Genomic DNA, 17,718 nt, shown 5'->3' with positions numbered 1-17,718 from the left:
GCGGGCAGGTGGAGGGAGGGCTGGGTAGGTGTGCGCCAGACCCCTTCAAAGTTTTTTTTTTCGCAGCATTGTTACATCATGGTGTAAACCCCTCCACCTGTGACCAGGCTTGCCTCTGAGTTTGGGTTCAAATAATCAGATTTTTATTAATATATTTAATAAACATGTTTTAATTAGACATGAAAAATTCAAAATCATACTATAATGTGCACATAACCAATAGGCAACACTGGCCAATTTGTGCGTGGCCAGTACTAACCAATTATCTGTCCATATACCCACTGGTACGATCAGGAGGTTCTATCCATGTGTTTCCAAATTAAATCTGGGCCCTTTACTAACAAGTGTAAAAATACACTTCTTTCAAGGTTAATCTGCCTGGGGAAGATTAAAAAGTAAAATGATAATTTCTTAATTAACAACATTAGAGATTCAAAATACTCTATATCTGATGATGTTTTTATAGTGGGAAAAACCATAGATTAAAATGCCAGGTATTCCCATCAGTGAAATAAAGTATATATCCAAACATTACTAGGAAGGAGACAATTCTTTCATCTCAGTGCTTATTTATTTATAGATAGTGCCAAGAATATTTGATATCCCTTTAATCCTGCATCCACGTTGCCCTAAACATAGTATGACTGCATCAGGTGCTTATTGACTCACATCCAGCTGTTGATAAGCTGTGTCTGTCAGTACCAAGACATGAAAGGGTTTTTTGTGTGCTTAAATATAAGGTTTACTGCGCTGCTAAAAATTAGCACAACATGAATGTGCTTCAGTAGTTTAAAAAAAGAATATATATATTTATATATAAGCAAGGAGGTTATATATATGCAAGGAGGTGTGGCTTCTTCTTTGGCTGCCTTCTTAAAGAAGAAGGAAAGGCTAAGTCACTTGGGGGTGCCAAAATCTTAGGCACCCCCAAGTGACTTAAATCGCCTACCTTTTACCCCAGGCTGGTGCCCCTGTTCAGAGACACACCAGCCCGGGGTACCTGCAGCGCTTCCTCCTTCCGGCTTCGCTTGCGGGCGCATGCACGGTACAGTGAAAAAGCCAAACTTAAACTATAAAGTCGTTTTTTCACTCTACTGCACATGCGATTGTCCCAGGAATTTGTCGGCATCGCGAATACGGAAGGAAAAAGCACTCGCTACAGGTACCCCGGGCTGGTGCAATTTTCTCCTAACAGGGGCACCAGCCCGGGGTACAAGGTAAGCAATTAAAGTCACTTGGGGGTGCCTAACATTTTGGCACCCCCAAGTGACTTAGCCTTTCCTTGTCCTTTGATCTCAAGGAACGTCTTCTCTGAGCCTGGGATCAGAATAGGCCCCAGTAAAGCCTTATTGCCCTAGAGTACCCATCCTATACTCTAGAGAAGTTGGGGACAGGGACCCTATGAACGAGGACCAGTTAGATAGTTACTCTTGTAAGAGCACTCTCTAGGAGAGTGAGATAGAGAGGGTAGGAAGCAAGAGCAGCTCAGCTCCACCAAGGAAAGTAGAAAAGGAAGTACCCTTCCATAGAGGCACTGTTGCCTCAGCATAGGGCCACGGTTTAAGACATAGGAGACAGGCAGTATCTCAACCCTGTTAAACAGTCAGCTGTAGGACTCTCAAGCAAGGGGTTATCAACCTGAGAACTGAGGTATCTATCCTGACTGCTTCCAAAGGGGTGCCAAGCTGATCAGGTGCATTTACCGTGCCCAGATTCCAAAAGAGGTGGGATAAACCAGTGTGCATCCTCCCTTGTTGTCCTCAGAGTACTACTATCATTTAACATCTGCATCTACATTTGTGAGTATAACCCTCCTGATTCAATTGTCTTGGACAATAAACTTGTACTATAGTTCAACTGCAAGAACCTTCTGGCGTCCATCTTTGCTATTCTGCACTGCACAGTGAGTTGTAGTTCCACTACTTCCTTGCTCCACATGGTCTGTTCCATATAGCAAAGGCCTATCCTGTCTAAGAGAGTCGCATATACCCCATGCTCTTAACCATACTAGCCCGGGTTTTAATTATTTCATAGCCAAATAGGGGTTACACTCATTATGTGAAAAATAGTTTTAGGGTTGAGGACACCTTTAATGGACCTAAGGGACAAATACAACACATATTGTAAAATGTTAAAATGGCTAAACAGAAGCATGCACAAAGCATTCCTACATGAAAGTACATAGTAACAGTCATTTTATGTAATGCTCTGAATATAATGAAAATAATGCAGACATAATATACTGTGCATACTGTTTCCAGTGAGTGATTTCCTCTGAATACCTAACTTCCTGTACCGTTCAAGCAAAACAGAATACAACCTGTCAACAGGTGCAAGAGAAGTAAATACAGTATCAACTATCATAAAATAACCCTGGGACATATCTGTAATATTTTAAAGAGTACTACAGAATGCTCCAAATTACAAGACTATCTCCCATTTTAAGCAAATTATTCAATTTATTCAAATGATTTCCTTTTTATAGAAATAAAACAGTACTTTGTACATGATGGTAACTGGGCTATTAAAAATTTATATTGGTGGCAATCCTATTGTATTTATTTGATGTTTAAATATTTTTGTAGACTGTGGTGATCCAAATTATGGAAAACCCTTGGTCTCAAGAACCCCAAATAATAAATCCCATACCTGTACTACATTCAGTAAATCTGAAGTATAAATATACAGAAAAGGTGAAACGTTCCGGTCCTGAAACGTTCAGGATATTTTGTGGTTCTTCTCAAAACAGATCTTAACAAATGTCCTGAAACTCTAAAACTAAAAAAGTAATAGAGAAAACCTAAGAGCTAAATAAATCTGTTAGCGTGAACCAGCTGGAATTAAACATTTTGTCATGGAGGGAGTGTTCCCTCTCAGTCTAAATATTCACACCTACACACAATCCAACCTCTCCCAAGAACACAATTAGACACAAAATAATTTCTCCTTTCTGCCCTCCCCTCTGCAATCACACAGTTCTGATAATTGGAGCTGATCTAAAAGGCTCCAATACTGAAAATGTTTCATTTTTTGTAAGCTGCCACTAGGAGGTGTACCCAAGGGAATTATCAAACAGTAAAGAACAGTAAAGGGAGAGAAAGTAGAATAAGAAAAGTAGAATGAAAGTGGAAGAGATGGACAAAATAGAAGAAGACTGAAGGATGAAAGAGACAAAAAAAAACTGACAGAGTGGAGTGGAAATAATTCTAGTCTATAACAATTTAAACTTACATTTTTACATTTAAAAAAAAAGATTAACAAATAAATATTTGGTTAGAGAATCAGAATGCAAAGATCTAATTAGTGAATCTCAATATGGCCATGAAATTAGAATATGAGCAGAAAACAGATGTTATTAGGTGTGTATCTGATTGGGAAAGTAAAATTTGGGTATATATGTGATAAGCAAATTCGAATGTGGGAATTTGTCTGATTAGTAAGATGGAAGCTGGGGCAACCAGATTTTGAAAATAAAAATAAGTAGGTGTGTATCTGACTAGGAAATTGAATGTTACCATGTATTAAATTAGCTAACTAAAATATGGGTGTGCTTCTTTTTAGTGAAGCAGGGGAAGTAAATTGTCTCAATGACATTTAACACAGAATGGTCAGTTTAAGAATTTATAGGGTAATCTAACAAATGGACCGAAGTTTTGTACATGTCTGGTAACCCATACCAACCAATAAGCAGATCTATTTACTCCTCATCTGTATAAAAGCAAACATCTGATTGGTTGCTATGGGTTACTAGATCTGGGCAAGCCTTTTATTGCATTACCACATACGTGCTTGTTAGACAGCACCAGAAGCCAAAGAAGTCAAGGTCCCTTTGGGCATTTTCTTTTAGCCCAGTACAGCACAGCAGGGGATATGCTCTTGTCACAGTACAGCAGTTTATTACAAACAGATACTATCATGATTATTCATTAAGAAATCTGCAGGAAATGTAAATCTTAAAAAAGACACATTATAGAGCTATTGTACCTGAAAAGCATACACATGAACAAAGGGAATTTAAACCCTCTAAAATTAATTCATAGTTTCTCAAAGTGCTCTTCTGAGCGCTTTTGCAAATTAAATTAATTTTCAATTCTTTTTAGCCAGCCACCAGAGGGTTAAATAACTGGTGCATGCAGATGCTATTCTGCACAGTTCTCTCCCTCACTCTTTTAGATATTCAGACAGCTTTAAAATGTAAATGAGGGGGAAAGAACTATGAAATGTATTGCCTGGAGACGCTGCCTACATCAGTCATGTAACCCTCTGGCTGCCAGCTGACTGGCCAACTGGCATAGCAGCTCGGCTGTAGCAAAGTTATGATATCAACAGCTTAAAACTGCTAGTAATTAAAACATTTACAATAAGAGAAAACTAATGTGAACTGCAACACGCTAAGCAATATGTGTATATTAATATATATATATATATATATATATATATATAATATACAGGTATGGGACCCCTTATCCAGAATGCTCGGGACCTGGGGTTTTCCACATAAGGGTTCTTTCCGTAATTCAGATCTCCTACCTTAAGTCTGCAAAAAAAAAAATGATATAAACAGTAATTAAGCCCAATAGGATTGTTTTGCCTTCAATAAGGAATAATTTTAACTTGGCTGGAATCAAGTACAAGGTACTGTTTATTATTACAGAGAAAAAGGAAACCATTATTAAAAATGTGAATTATTTGATTAAAATGGAGTTTATGGAAGATGGCCTTTCCGCAATTCGTGTTGTTTTTGTACTTGAAGTCTCAGTGATCCTGGTTTTTTTTTGTAGTATATTATATATAATATATAATTGTTGTTGGGTTAAGCTCCCCATTGTAACAAGTGTACATTTTATAGAGAAAGAAGCACTTTATATGCTTCTAATGTTAGTTTTACTAGCTGCTGTGACAGTCTTAAAATCTGCAGTTTATTGATATAGAAATGTGTATTACAAGGGAATCCATTAATTAGTTGAGCTTATACCTATTAACATGGAACACTTGAGATATGAAATCCTATAAAAATCACAAGCTTTGTTTTACACAAATCATGTGGTCACACAACCACAACCGCTCTCATTGTCCAGGTTGCCATGGGCAATTTTCTACATTATTTAGAAATAGACTCTCATTATCAGGATTTATTGACTCCTATACAATGTATACTTTATAAACACTGACATAGTGAAACTTGTGAGTTCATGAGGAAATGCACACATTTGTGTGAACTAAGGCAGAACATGTGAAAAAGAGGACTAAAGAGGCCAATGTTAATTTGCCTATTTAGTTTCTATTCATACACAGACCTGTGTTACCACAAATAACTATGTGTATTACAGAGGAACCCATTAATTAGTTTGGCTTATGCCTAATAACATAGAACATTTTGAAATATGCAATCCTACAAAAAATCACAAGCTTTGTTTTTCACAAATCAGGTGGTCACAAAACCACAACTGCCCTCATTGTCCATGTTGCCATGGGCAATTTTACAGATTACTTAGAACTAAATTCTAATTATTAGGCTTAATTGAATCCTATACAATGTATACTTTATAAACACTGACATAGCTGATCCCATGCTTGTTCAGAACGAAATACGCACACTCTGTGAAAAGGAGGATTAAAGAGGCCAATGTATATTAGCCCACTACATTTCTATCCATACACAGAACTGTATTATCACAAATAGAAACCTACCACATCACAAGTTCTGCCTCCTCACACATACTTATCTATGCATGCATACAATGTCAACATGGTTGTGCTCAGTCTCCTCAGTATAGTTGCAAGAATTTTATTGTGTAAATATATAGATGACAGCACACTGACTTGTCTGCTCAATGACCTTCCTCAAGACCTTTTTCTAGTCCTTGAAAGGTCCCAAACATTGATCTTTATAATAATTATGCATTTTATCTATCTATCTATCTATCATCCTATCTATCTGTCTATCATCTATGTATGCTTAGACAGTGTGTATACGTAAGATATTTTATTTACCTGGCTCAGTGCAGTTTTTTGCTTGGGTTCCATTATCAGATACCAAAAGCCTTCTATTCCTCCAATCAGACACAAGCTTTTCTTGTCCCAAAAACATGCCCCCTGCTACAACACAAAAATAATTTGAGGCAAGTTAGTAACAATAACAATCATTTTACTACAGCATAGAGATTGTATATACAACAGTTTACTATTAAATGCAGCCCTTTAGCCTATTAGTTGGATACTTTGTTGATCTAGAGAAACTCCTTAGCCTGTGGCTCATTTGTTACCCAGGGACTTTTATTAAAAACTTTTATTGGACCACTGCAGTAAGCAGAGGGCTCCAGTACAGACATTGGATATGAGCTCAAAGTTCTTTGACAATAAAAATGTATGGATCTCTTGTGAATATATATAAGTCTGGGGAGTGGTGGAAGTATAAAGCCATAATTGGCTTTTTTTACCAGAAACAATATTGACACCATACGGGATGGGTGGTGGGATTTCCAGATGTGGATTTATTCGCCATATTTCTTTTGCACAGATCTTTAAAGGACACCTATCACGCCTATATTGTTTCCCCCACTATAAGTGCCGGCTAATAAAGTCCCCACTCCAGATAGGGGAAACTATAGTTTTCTTCTTTTAAAAAAAACTGCCCCTCCCAGTACTGGGCTACCCGCACCGGGAATGAGCCCCAGCGCAGGCAGCCATGTTGGGGCACACGCATGCGCAAAATGAGCGAGTGAATTTACATTCACCGCTCCTATGTCAGGTGCATGCGCATAGTAAAAGAGCAGGGGCAATAGCTTACCAACATGGCAGCCAATTCCGGGAGCTCCCTCCCGGTGCAGGTAGCCCAGCGCTGGCGTCTACAAGAGCCCCCAACTTGAGTACGGGCTCTATTAGCCCACACCAATGGTGGAGGAGACAATATAGGGGTGATAGGTGCCCTTTACGGCTAATTCCAAACGTTTATCCACAGGCCAAGAATTCACCCCTATGCTTCACCAAGACCCACTGCGTTGGGCCGCGTGAAGGCTCACAAAGTGGAATTCAGCACAACAATCAGATTTTTAAAGCATAGGGACAAATTCTCAGCCTGCATTTATCTACAGGCCAAAAATCTGCCCCTTGTGGCATTAGCTTTACTGCCTGGTTTGTGTGCACTACTAGTCTGTTTGTGTTTAGTTACCTAGTTAGGTATAGTTAGACATAAAGTGATTATACTCGCACTGGAAAAAGCGTTACTATATTTTGTTTACTACTTTTCACTTTCATCTTTTTGCATTAGATGCATACACGTTGCTTCATTTTCCTGCAGTTGAAACTTTGTGTAACTTTGGAAAACAGAGCAATATATATGCCTTCCCACAGGCAATTCACTTTATTGCAGGTGGAAAAGCATTTCAGGGAAATTAGTCACCCAGGAAGCCAAGATTTAACAGTGGTTGACTATGTACCTAAACCCATTGTATTATAGCAGGGGTCTCAAACTCGCGGCCCGCGGGCCATTTGCGGCCCTCTGTACAATATTTTGTGGCCCGCACCAACGCCTTCGCAAAATCAATGAATGGATCACGATTTTTATTGCAATTCAAGGGATAATGCAAGGCACGGCGGGCGGGAGCTGCTGATTGCGGAAATGACGTTATGCCATCATAACAGTTATTATGGGAAGACGTTCTGTGTGCACAATTAGCTCCTTAGTTAGCAGCTAATTGTGCACACAGAACGTCTTCCCATCTCATTTCCGCAATCAGCAGCTCCCGCCCGCCGTGCCTTGCATTATCCGATAATGCAAGCCTTCATGGACTTTTTTTTGTGAAACCCCTTATGCGGCCCAGCCTCATCCTGACTTTGCCTCCTGCGGCCCCCAGGTAAATTGAGTTTGAGCCCCCTGTATTATAGTTAAAGAGCTATCTGTAGATGCTATATGCTATGTAACCTGTGACTTTTCTCTTTTTGTTAGATTGATGGCTGCCCCCATGGCTACACAGCAGCTTATTTTCATAAACAATAGTAGTCTTTCTGAAAAAAACACACGATTTACCACTGGAGGGCAACAGTACAGTGTTACTGCTCCTTTAACATATTTTGGCATATCTATATTTGATCTTCATTCAAACAGTATATAAAGATAACGGTATTGTAATTCAACAAAAACATTGAAATACTGAGTTTGCAAACACTCTTTCATTATAGGCATAGTTATACCACATAAAAACAAAGAGCAAACCAACTAAATGTCTGAAAATTAAATGAAACAGTTTCTTCCAAGATCCCCTCTACTTATGTTCTGCAACTGATGCTGGTATACAAAAGAAATCTGTACTCAAAGGACTTATGAATCCAAGAGGTGATTCATTTGAGAACAAAACTTAACATTTCAACCTTGACTAAATATTCTCTAATTCTCTAAAGTGCTATCTATTCATGGTCCTAACAAAAGGCAAGCAGGCAGAGTGGCTGCTGGGGACCCCAGGAGTATGAACTGGATAAGCCTAACAGATTTTGCTGTGGAGCCCAGTAACTTCTAGTTACACCAGAACACCTAATCATGGCCACTACAATGTATGTTGCTATAGATGATAATACCAAAGCTTATCAAATATCCAACCTACGTATATACAGTACATAGCAGCATATATGCAGGCATATATGCAACATCAATATACACAACTTTATCATCATACTTTACTGTTATTTGAAAGAAAAAATAAATTGAAGATTAAACTTTGTGTGAATTGGGTGTATTTTCCCTTTTTGGTAAATAGACTATAAATCCAGCCTACAAATCAGGGAAAATTGTCATCCTTCAACCCAGGGACATGATTATCCAGCACTTTCCAAGTAATTGTATCAGCACAAAGATTACGTGATTAATTCTCAGTTAAGACATCTTGTGAGTGCCTTTCACCTTGCATCTGTGGGGCATTACCATGCCCAAATGTTAACCTCCTATTACCCACTGAAGTTTTAAGCTGCATTATGCTATTTTAAAGATCAAGATCTAACAAAATAATGTTTTTTCATTCAGCATAGTTATTTTTATCGGTTATTTCTTACTGTTCTATAAATATATTAAATGAAAGGCTGAAAAATGAAGTCACTTTTTGTAAAATAAAAAGTGTAAAATATATATATATATATATATATATATAATATATAGAGAGAGAGAGAGAACTGCATAAGGGCAGAGATACCTGTTTCCCTGGCTACCTGGATATGACTTTTTGTGGCATACTCAAAAAGCCTTTGAAGTCTAAATATATTGTGAGAAAATCCTGCAGCCTAATATATCCTAGGATTTAAAAAGATTGTCACTGGGGGGTGGGGGGTGGGGTGGGGGGGTTACAAAGAAGATGTAATATATAATCTGTAACCCATAGAAACCAATCAGTATTTGGATTCTGTCAGTCTTAAAATTCATCAGTTAGTACTAATGGTTGGTTGGTAACTATATTAAAATTATAACACAGTTGTGTAAAACACATGCAAGTAGCTATGTATTGAACAGAAAATGTGTGGTGGTCCCCAGGACTCACTATTACCAGGACAATGATATTATACCTTATCTCCTCACCATCCTCTTGGATTGGAGTAATAACCCCATGACCTCAACACCCAGATAATGTTTATATCCCAATAAGGCAAAAGTTTTCAGACTTTTTGTCTTGTATTTACACACCATATGCTTAAATATATATTACTATAACTATTATGCATGGTATATATGGCAGGGACATTATGCAACTTTTTTTAGGGTAATTCTCATATGGCACAAAAAGCTTTCCTTGAAAATTATTTTTAAACATTGGCAGCTATGTGTTTAGTACATAACAGCTGCTGTTTCTTAAGGATAAATACCACAAGAAAGGAGCTTATCTGGTCCAGTCCTTAAAAGCATATTGGTTTAATGAGTAGCCTTGGTAAGTGAGTACCACTTTGGCTTTGGCTGCCTTATGCCAAGCAAGTATGCAAGAAACAAGTCAGTATAAGTTTAAAACGTGGTGTAAATCATGGTGTAACAAGCACTGAAAATGTTGTGCCTGCTGCCCTACAGCCCTCTCAAGCAACGCATTGTAATATACATGTAATTTAAGGTTTTGATGTGATAAACGGGGATCCGCCTCAATTAATGCAGTTACCAGTTATAAGCAGTATATAGCAGTTATAAGCAGCTAGTGTATATATAGACATTAGTAGTTGCTTTTAAATTGAAAAATGTGCTTAATTTTTCACTTCATCTGGGAATATTATATGTAAACACAATGGACAAAGCAATACCTGTCAAAACCTGCCATCAGCTTTTTATTTAAAGACAGTTTCATATATTGATAACATATCAAACCAGTTTCTTCTAAAGCTGATAATAATACTTTATAAGTAGGTAAAAATTGTCAACATTCGATATTTACATCAAAATATTTCTCAGTCACACTATAAATTATCATGCTTTACCTGGACGCTCATAAATAAAAGTCTCATCTGCAGAAATAACTCATTACTATCAAAAGAAATATTTTATGGTGCCCTCTAGAGAAGTGTGATGGAAAATGCAACGATCATTGCTCACGTGAAAGAAACCAAAATGTTTGCTTACTTTCCCATATGGAAGCTTGTAATGTGTCGCACAAGTGATTACATTTAAAGCAGATAACTTATCCCAGCTTAGCCCTTACCCTTTCAATTCAGACTGTCACATCCTATCTTCCAGTTTACACTAATTACTACAGACATCATACATATCACTTAATGGTGATCAATAAGTACAGATTAGGAGCAATAGCATGCTAAAGAGAGAGAAAAGATAGATTTAAAAAAAAAAAAGGAGTATCAAAAATATGTATTAAAAATAATTATAAATATTATTTGTATTTTTACAGATACTGGATGGGAATGTCGGAATAAAAAAATATTTGTACAGTACTATTATAAAGGCAGCCCTCCATTTTTTGCACTTTGTAACATACTCTGGGATGTCATTCAACAATAGCTACAGGGCCACTGCATGGGGCAGCAACTGCACATAAGGGCCTCTGGGCTAACTGATGGGCATAAATGCCCTCCTTTATTTTGTAATGCTACTCCAAATCCTTGTGAATAGAGATCTATATATTTTAGATTCACTTATATACCAAATGCTCCAGAAAGAATTAGCACATATCATACTGAATCCATTCAAACCTTAGTAAATCTCAACAAATCTATAAATAAATGAAGCATTCAGTTGGCCAGTACTTTAAAGTCATATGGCTAAGGACTCAGATTTGATTCACCTGAACACTAAGGGGCAGATTCATGAAATCACAAGTTCGAATCCCGAATGGGATAAATTCGGATTGGATCTTCTTTCTGAAGATTGCAAATATCACGAAAATGCTTCCGAAAAAAATTGTATTAGTCACGATAATATCGTATTGGCAATCTGAAAGGCACGAAATTTTCGTACCGAACGATTGTTAACAGCAGGAAAACCTTGCCGATTTTTTCACGCAAGCGTACAAAAGAGTTGCACAAGCGTACAAAAAAGTTGCGCAGGCATTGAATAAGTCGCACAGGCGACGAAAAATTCGGTGAAAATAAGCTCAGAGCGTTCGAATGAACACTCTAAGCGTTCGTGTCTTAGTAAATCTGCCCCTAAGGCTTTACCCAAAGCTGAATCCTATAAAAAAGGTGGGCTCTGGCTGAATCCCTAGCACAACTCTGGATTCAGTGCATTCTTGCTTGTGAACATTTACAGTGTATATTATAGCACAAAAACTAGCCTGGGATTTCCCTAGTATTTTGTGTCTTTCTCTAACTGTTCTTTCCATTTATCTAATTAACAGTCTGGTTCTGGCAAAGAAACAAATTTTACATGTGGGATTAGAGGAAGAAACCACCAATGTAGATTTTTTTTTGGTAAGATTTCATAAGAGGCAGTCTCTGAAACCTCACTTACATTTTGCATAAAGGTGGTTATGGATAACACATTAGCTGCTGCACTGTGGAAGCAAATTGCATTGCAATATAGTGTATAATAATAGTGTATAATATTTTAATACATCTAATATTCTGTAAATGAATGCGAAGGTGCAATTTCCAACAAGCAAGTACAAAGGAATGTTCATACAGTTCAAGTAGTGCACACAACAGCTCCCACGAATGGTGTGAATGGATTTTCATTTGAGTTCATATTTGAATCAAAGCCACAAAGTTAATCCAGCTCTGTCTGTATTGGCAGGGACAAGCCGTGACTTCAGAGAAAGGTTTTACAGAGATCCCAATCTGTATTACATAACAGGAAGGTCAAATGCCATTTAATTATGTTTGAGCCTCCACTCTCTGCATGGATCTAAAACGTGAGGCTCAGAGAGGAATCACTAATAACCATTAACCTTTACAAAATGATACAGGGTCTTGGTATTCCTACAATCAACCAACATCTAGTAATTCTGCAGATAAGTAAAAATATCCAGCAAAAAAACATAAAATACACCTTTGGAGTCTGCAAGTTTCCTAGCACACAGTGATGCAGGTTCCATTTCTGTATATTCCCTGTATATACAAGACACATATCACATGATTCTTTTCTTTTAAATGGTGGTGGAGGGGAATGGGGGTGAAACAAGGACCCAGTTCAGAACCTATTCCTCCATTTCCTCCTTTATTTAACTTACATTCACTACTACAGTTATATTTTGCCTAGCTGACAGCACAGTCACTAGCATAAAAACAGAATGGCTCCTCAGAGTAAGGCAATTCTTTTCTCACCTTTTCTCTACATTTTATACTTTCCTTATTTCTACACTCGTCATATAACTACTATAAACATATATGTATTAGTATGGTAAAATATAGGCTACAAATACATGTTTCCAAGTCACAATCTGCAAGTTTGCAATAGTTCTTTTTATGAATGACAATGGTACAGCATCCCCTCTGGACTAAAAGACAGGTACGGTCTACCTATCTATCTATCTATCTATCTATCTATTTATCATCTATCTATCTATCATCTATCTATCTAGAATCAGATTCACTGAGTGTTCTTGGTGCTGCAGGGAAAAGGGAATTCCAGATCAATATACTAAATTGATCTTCCCCATATTAAGCATCTACTCCTGGGCACAGGTGCCAATACTGAATATCTGGACTGCATTAAACAAGAAATGTTTGAGAGCCAGACCAGTGCTGCTTATGTTAAAGACTAGAGGCTGAAGCCATTAATATTATAGTGGCAGAGAATATAGAAAATGTGCCAGACTACCAACCCCCAGCCACCTTCTGGCGCCCTCATTCTGTGCCAGAGCCCTGTGTTTAGTAGCCACTGTGCACCTGCTAAGAGATTCAGCCTCAGAGCCCAAGAGAGAATGAAGCTTTGTACCTGTGCCTTGGAGAAGTCGGGAGACACACCACACAGCAAACAGGAGGGAGCAGATGAAGGTGCCCTGTTGCAGCATCCTCTCCCTTCTCTTTCTCTTCCCAAACCTGGGAGGCTGTGTCCCGGTTTGGCTGCACATGCCCGCGCCTCTGTCCCTCATGTTTCAGCCAGATACCACACGCCAGATACCACACGCAGGAATGAAGAGTAGAAATGGGCTTCAGGGCAATCTCCCGGGGCAGCCGGAGGCAGCTGAGCGCAAGGTGCAATGTAAAGTCCCACACAGCATTGCCAGGGCTCGGCTTAGTGCCAGTGAGACTCACTATTCCTCCAGCGCACAGAGCTCTCATCCCTGGCAGGGAGGGCGCCTTCCTCCTCCTTCTCCTCCTCCCCCTCCTCCCACACACACACCCACTTACATGCTCCTGCACATGCCAATCAGTGCAGCCAAGCAAAAGCCCCTGCTCCGCTGCTTCATGGGTGCGCAGGGGTTAACAGTTTATTACCAGAAAAGGGCTGAGTGATACACGAAGTTTCAGCCCCACCGCTAAGGTCTGTTTAATAACCAATAATGAGCAAAACCCTGCAGTGCTTTTAAACCGCAATTCTCTTTATTTGGACAACTTACACAACATGTTTCGAGACCGAGCTCTTTTTTTAAGTATCAAAACTCCAGTGATACAGAGTATTTATCCCCCCATCCCTTTCTCACCTTGAGCACACCAGAGTCCATTCTTAAAGTGATAGTGTCCATATAGCCCATAAAGGGGACCAGTCTAAGTAAAGCCCGTTCCATAAGGATACATGTCTTCCCTAAAAAAGAGAAACTGCAAGCAAAATAATGCCTATTAATCAATAAAATTACTGACTCTGCCGCTAACAGCCTGTCAGGAGCTGTAATCTAAAGACACAGTATGCAGGACAAAATGTATTATGGTCATGGGCATACTCACTTTCTGCCTCAATTTTCCAGTACTCTTTCATTTCAGGGCAGGTGATCCATATTCTAACCAATTTTAAAGCCTGAGAAGGTAAACATGTTAGTCAAAAGAAACATTTCAAACTTAAGTAATCATTTACTCCTTTTTGTTGCAGACAGTCTAAAATGCTGATCCATTTAGCTTCCTTCTGCAGTAGAGCTAACCTAGTGTCACCCTCTCTGGGGTGCTTCTCCACAGTTTCTAACACCATCTACTTCAACTGAGAGCTATGGTATTAATACTGAAAGAAGTATCCAGTGTCAGACTTGGATGCCAGGGGCCCACCAGAAAACCTTAGACCAGTGATCCCCAACCAGTGGTTTGGGGGCAACATGTTGCTCACCAACCCCTTGGATGTTGCTCTCAGTGCCCCCAAACCAGGTGGTTATTTTTGAATTCCTGACTTGTGGGGAAGTTTTGGTTGAATAAAAACAAGATTTCCTACCAAATAAAGCTTCCTGTAAGCTGATAGTGTGCATAGAGGCTGCCTAATAGCCAATCACAGCCCTTATTTGGAACCTCCATGAACTTTTATGGTGCTTGTGTTGCTTTCCAAGTCTTTTTAGATTCAACTGTGGCTCACGAGTAAGAAAGGTTGGGGATCCCTGCCTTAGACCATGGACCCACACTCTTCAAAATATTTTTTATCCCCTTCTCATTCAATCTCTATATTTTCCTAGTTTTTTTATTTACATACTATAATCTATTCTTCTTTATATTTAGTCAATTTGTACCCCTAAAGAAATAGGAAATGACCATAAATTAGGCCAAATAGTTAGAAACAGGAGGGCCCACTGACAGCTGGGCCCACCGGGAGTTTTTCTGGTTTCCTTGTGAGCCAGCCCGACACTGGAAGTATCTGAAGAAAATATCCTCTCTTTTATAGGTCTTAACATCTGACTGACATATACCTGTCCACATGTGTATTGTAACATATAAATAACCTGTTTGCTGTTACATGTGGAATAGCATTTCAGGCTTGAGCTTATGGCCTCTAGTGGGATGTTGTACAGTAGGACCTGTTATGATAGAGGAGCAGCAGACACCGTTTAAACAGGCATAAGTGCCTTCTATGGCGCCCGATCAAAATCTTTTAATCTGGCCGATCGGCGAGTCGACTGATATCAGCAGCCTCCTACTATATAGGGGTTTCGTACGATATTATTGGTGCGTGTATGGCCACCTTTAGGCTGTAGTGAGTGGCTAGTTTCTATCAAAAATGACCTCTGTTAACATAAAAGAGGCACATTTCCATTTTTTAAAAATTCCATTTTTTTAGTGCAGAACAAGCAATAGTGCTCTCAATTGGAAATGGTGCATCCTCAAAACTCAAGTCTGTGGATTCAATTTTCTGGGATTTAAAGAACTGACCTTTTGGTATGGCTTTGAAAACATTGGGGTTATGAAAACTATCAATATGTAAGTGGGTACATATTGACCAATTTTTTAATCTCAAATCTAGAAAATTAATTTTTGTTTCTGAATGTTCCATGGTAATTTAAACAATCAATTCAAAAAAAGGGTGGGACAAATTTAAACAGAGATTCTTCAATACTCAATACTCAATGTATACTTTCATTATACTATTTTTTTACCTCATGCCAGGATCATAACTAATTTTCCTATAATTGTTACAATTATCAAGTTGACTAAGGTCTTCAGTCTTGTAATCATTGTTATTCATTAACAACAGCACCCTTTTGTCTGCTATTTTTAATTATGATTTCATGGTTATTTTGTAAAGCATTCACACATTAAATTCATCTTTAGGAAGATTATACCTTGTTTTGGAGACTCTAACACATTCCCAAAGCTTTTTCACTTCTTTATATACAATATTCTCAAACAATGTCAATACTTCATTATTAATCACTGAAATAAAATAAGCTCTACCCAATGTAAACTGCCTAACATCATCTTTAGAGAATCAGACCTATACCTATGTCAGGCAATTCCAACTGGAAATGAGAGGGAGGTAGCAGGTTCAGTTCCTTAGTAGTGCCCAGCTGCAGGATAGAAATGTTTCTAAAAAAAAAAAAGCACCAACAGAGAAAATACCACTTATGTGAAGGGTCCCAAATCGTTTTTACACATGTGCCACTATCAAATATATATAGAGTTGGGTAGCAAAACAAGCATGAAAAAAGTTCCTAGGGGTGCCAAATAAGGGCTGTAATTGGCTATTTGGCAGCCCATATGTGAAATGGAAGCCAACAGGAGGCTCTGCTAAGCACCTGCTTTAAGACCACTGGGAGCATAATTACCCAGGCTTTGTATATTGGGCTCCCCTAGGTACTCATCTCGGCACATTGCCCCGACCCTGCATGAGCAAATTTCTTTTGTCAGGTACGAAGCACTGGGAATTGGTGCCTTTATGGCCCCACCACAAATCCGGGCCTGTAATTACCCCTGTATCTCTCACATTATAATCCTATCCTTGTTCATTCAGTACCTAGACCATTCTTGTTATGTACCATGTCTCACTCTGTCTTTACTGTACCATGTGCTGTGGATCTTTTGCTAAATAAAAAATTTTCAGTGCACATTGGATCTCCTGCCTTTATTCTTTCCTTGTGCACACACCGGATCCTGTGCCGTGGGGCTGCTGCAGCCTGAGCTTTCTGCTCCCTCTCTTCTGCTCCACGCTTGCAAAGTACGAGCGGCATACCTTCCAACTGTCCAGATTTTTGTGGGACAGTCCCAATTTTAACAGCTCAGCCCGCAGTCCTGGATTCTTACTGAAAAGTAATACCCTGTGCCCCACCTCTCACAACTCTGGTCATGCCCATTCCCACACCTTGTGTCTCAACCCTTTCTCCTTGTAGATTGTAAGCTCTTTTGGGCAGGGCCCTCTTCACCTGTTACTCTGTATGTCCAATGTATGTAACCCACTTATTGTACAGCGCTGCGGAATATGTTGGCGCTTTATAAATAAATGTTAATGTAATGTAATAATTTTCCTGCACTGATCTCCTGCACTGAATGCTAAGGCTAATGTCAGACCAGGTGTATGGAGTATATTTTCGGCAAGCTGAAAAAAGCTTGTTGAAAATCCCGCCATACACCTCCTACCTGTGCCTGCACCAGAATGAATGGAATACACTCTAGCGCAGGCACATGTAGTCAAAATACGCATAAAATGCGTATTTTTGCAATCTCTTGTGTTTTTATGCGGATATCGGCTAAATGTGCCTGCACCCGAGCATATTCTATTCATTCCGGTGCAGGCACAGGTAGGAGACGTATCGGGGTTTTCTGCAAGCGTTTTTCAGCTTGCCAAAAATATACGCCATACGCCTGGTCTGACGTTAGCCTTATTTAAAAAAAGTAGCTTTTGGCAGAGAGCCCAGAAAACTAAACAAGCTAAACCTGCACTTAGATACAATTGTAACT

At 38.9% G+C, this 17,718-nt stretch overlaps 1 protein-coding gene across 2 annotated transcripts in view; it reads right to left on the bottom strand.

Annotated features, from left to right (window-relative positions):
- The window catches only part of slc24a4 (solute carrier family 24 member 4), a 108,307-nt gene extending 94,590 nt beyond the window's left edge, over positions 1-13,717 (bottom strand). Inside the window, exons 1-2 of one of the 2 annotated variants that reach the window (XM_002933226.5) lie at positions 13,349-13,717; positions 5,995-6,099 (exon numbers count right to left, since the gene is read on the bottom strand). In XM_002933226.5, coding sequence (XP_002933272.2) covers positions 5,995-6,099; positions 13,349-13,505 — 262 coding nt within the window. In that variant the 5' untranslated portion in view covers positions 13,506-13,717. The remainder of the gene's footprint in view (positions 1-5,994; positions 6,100-13,348) is intronic. The other variant, XM_031891465.1, reaches the window with a different exon arrangement.
- Positions 13,718-17,718: the final 4,001 nt, after the last annotated feature.

Source organism: Xenopus tropicalis, chromosome 8 (assembly GCF_000004195.4).
Source record: "Xenopus tropicalis strain Nigerian chromosome 8, UCB_Xtro_10.0, whole genome shotgun sequence".
Lineage (NCBI taxonomy): Eukaryota > Metazoa > Chordata > Amphibia > Anura > Pipidae > Xenopus > Xenopus tropicalis.
The sequence above is the reverse complement of the archived record's forward strand: the minus strand, read 5'-3'. Positions and strand labels throughout refer to the sequence as shown.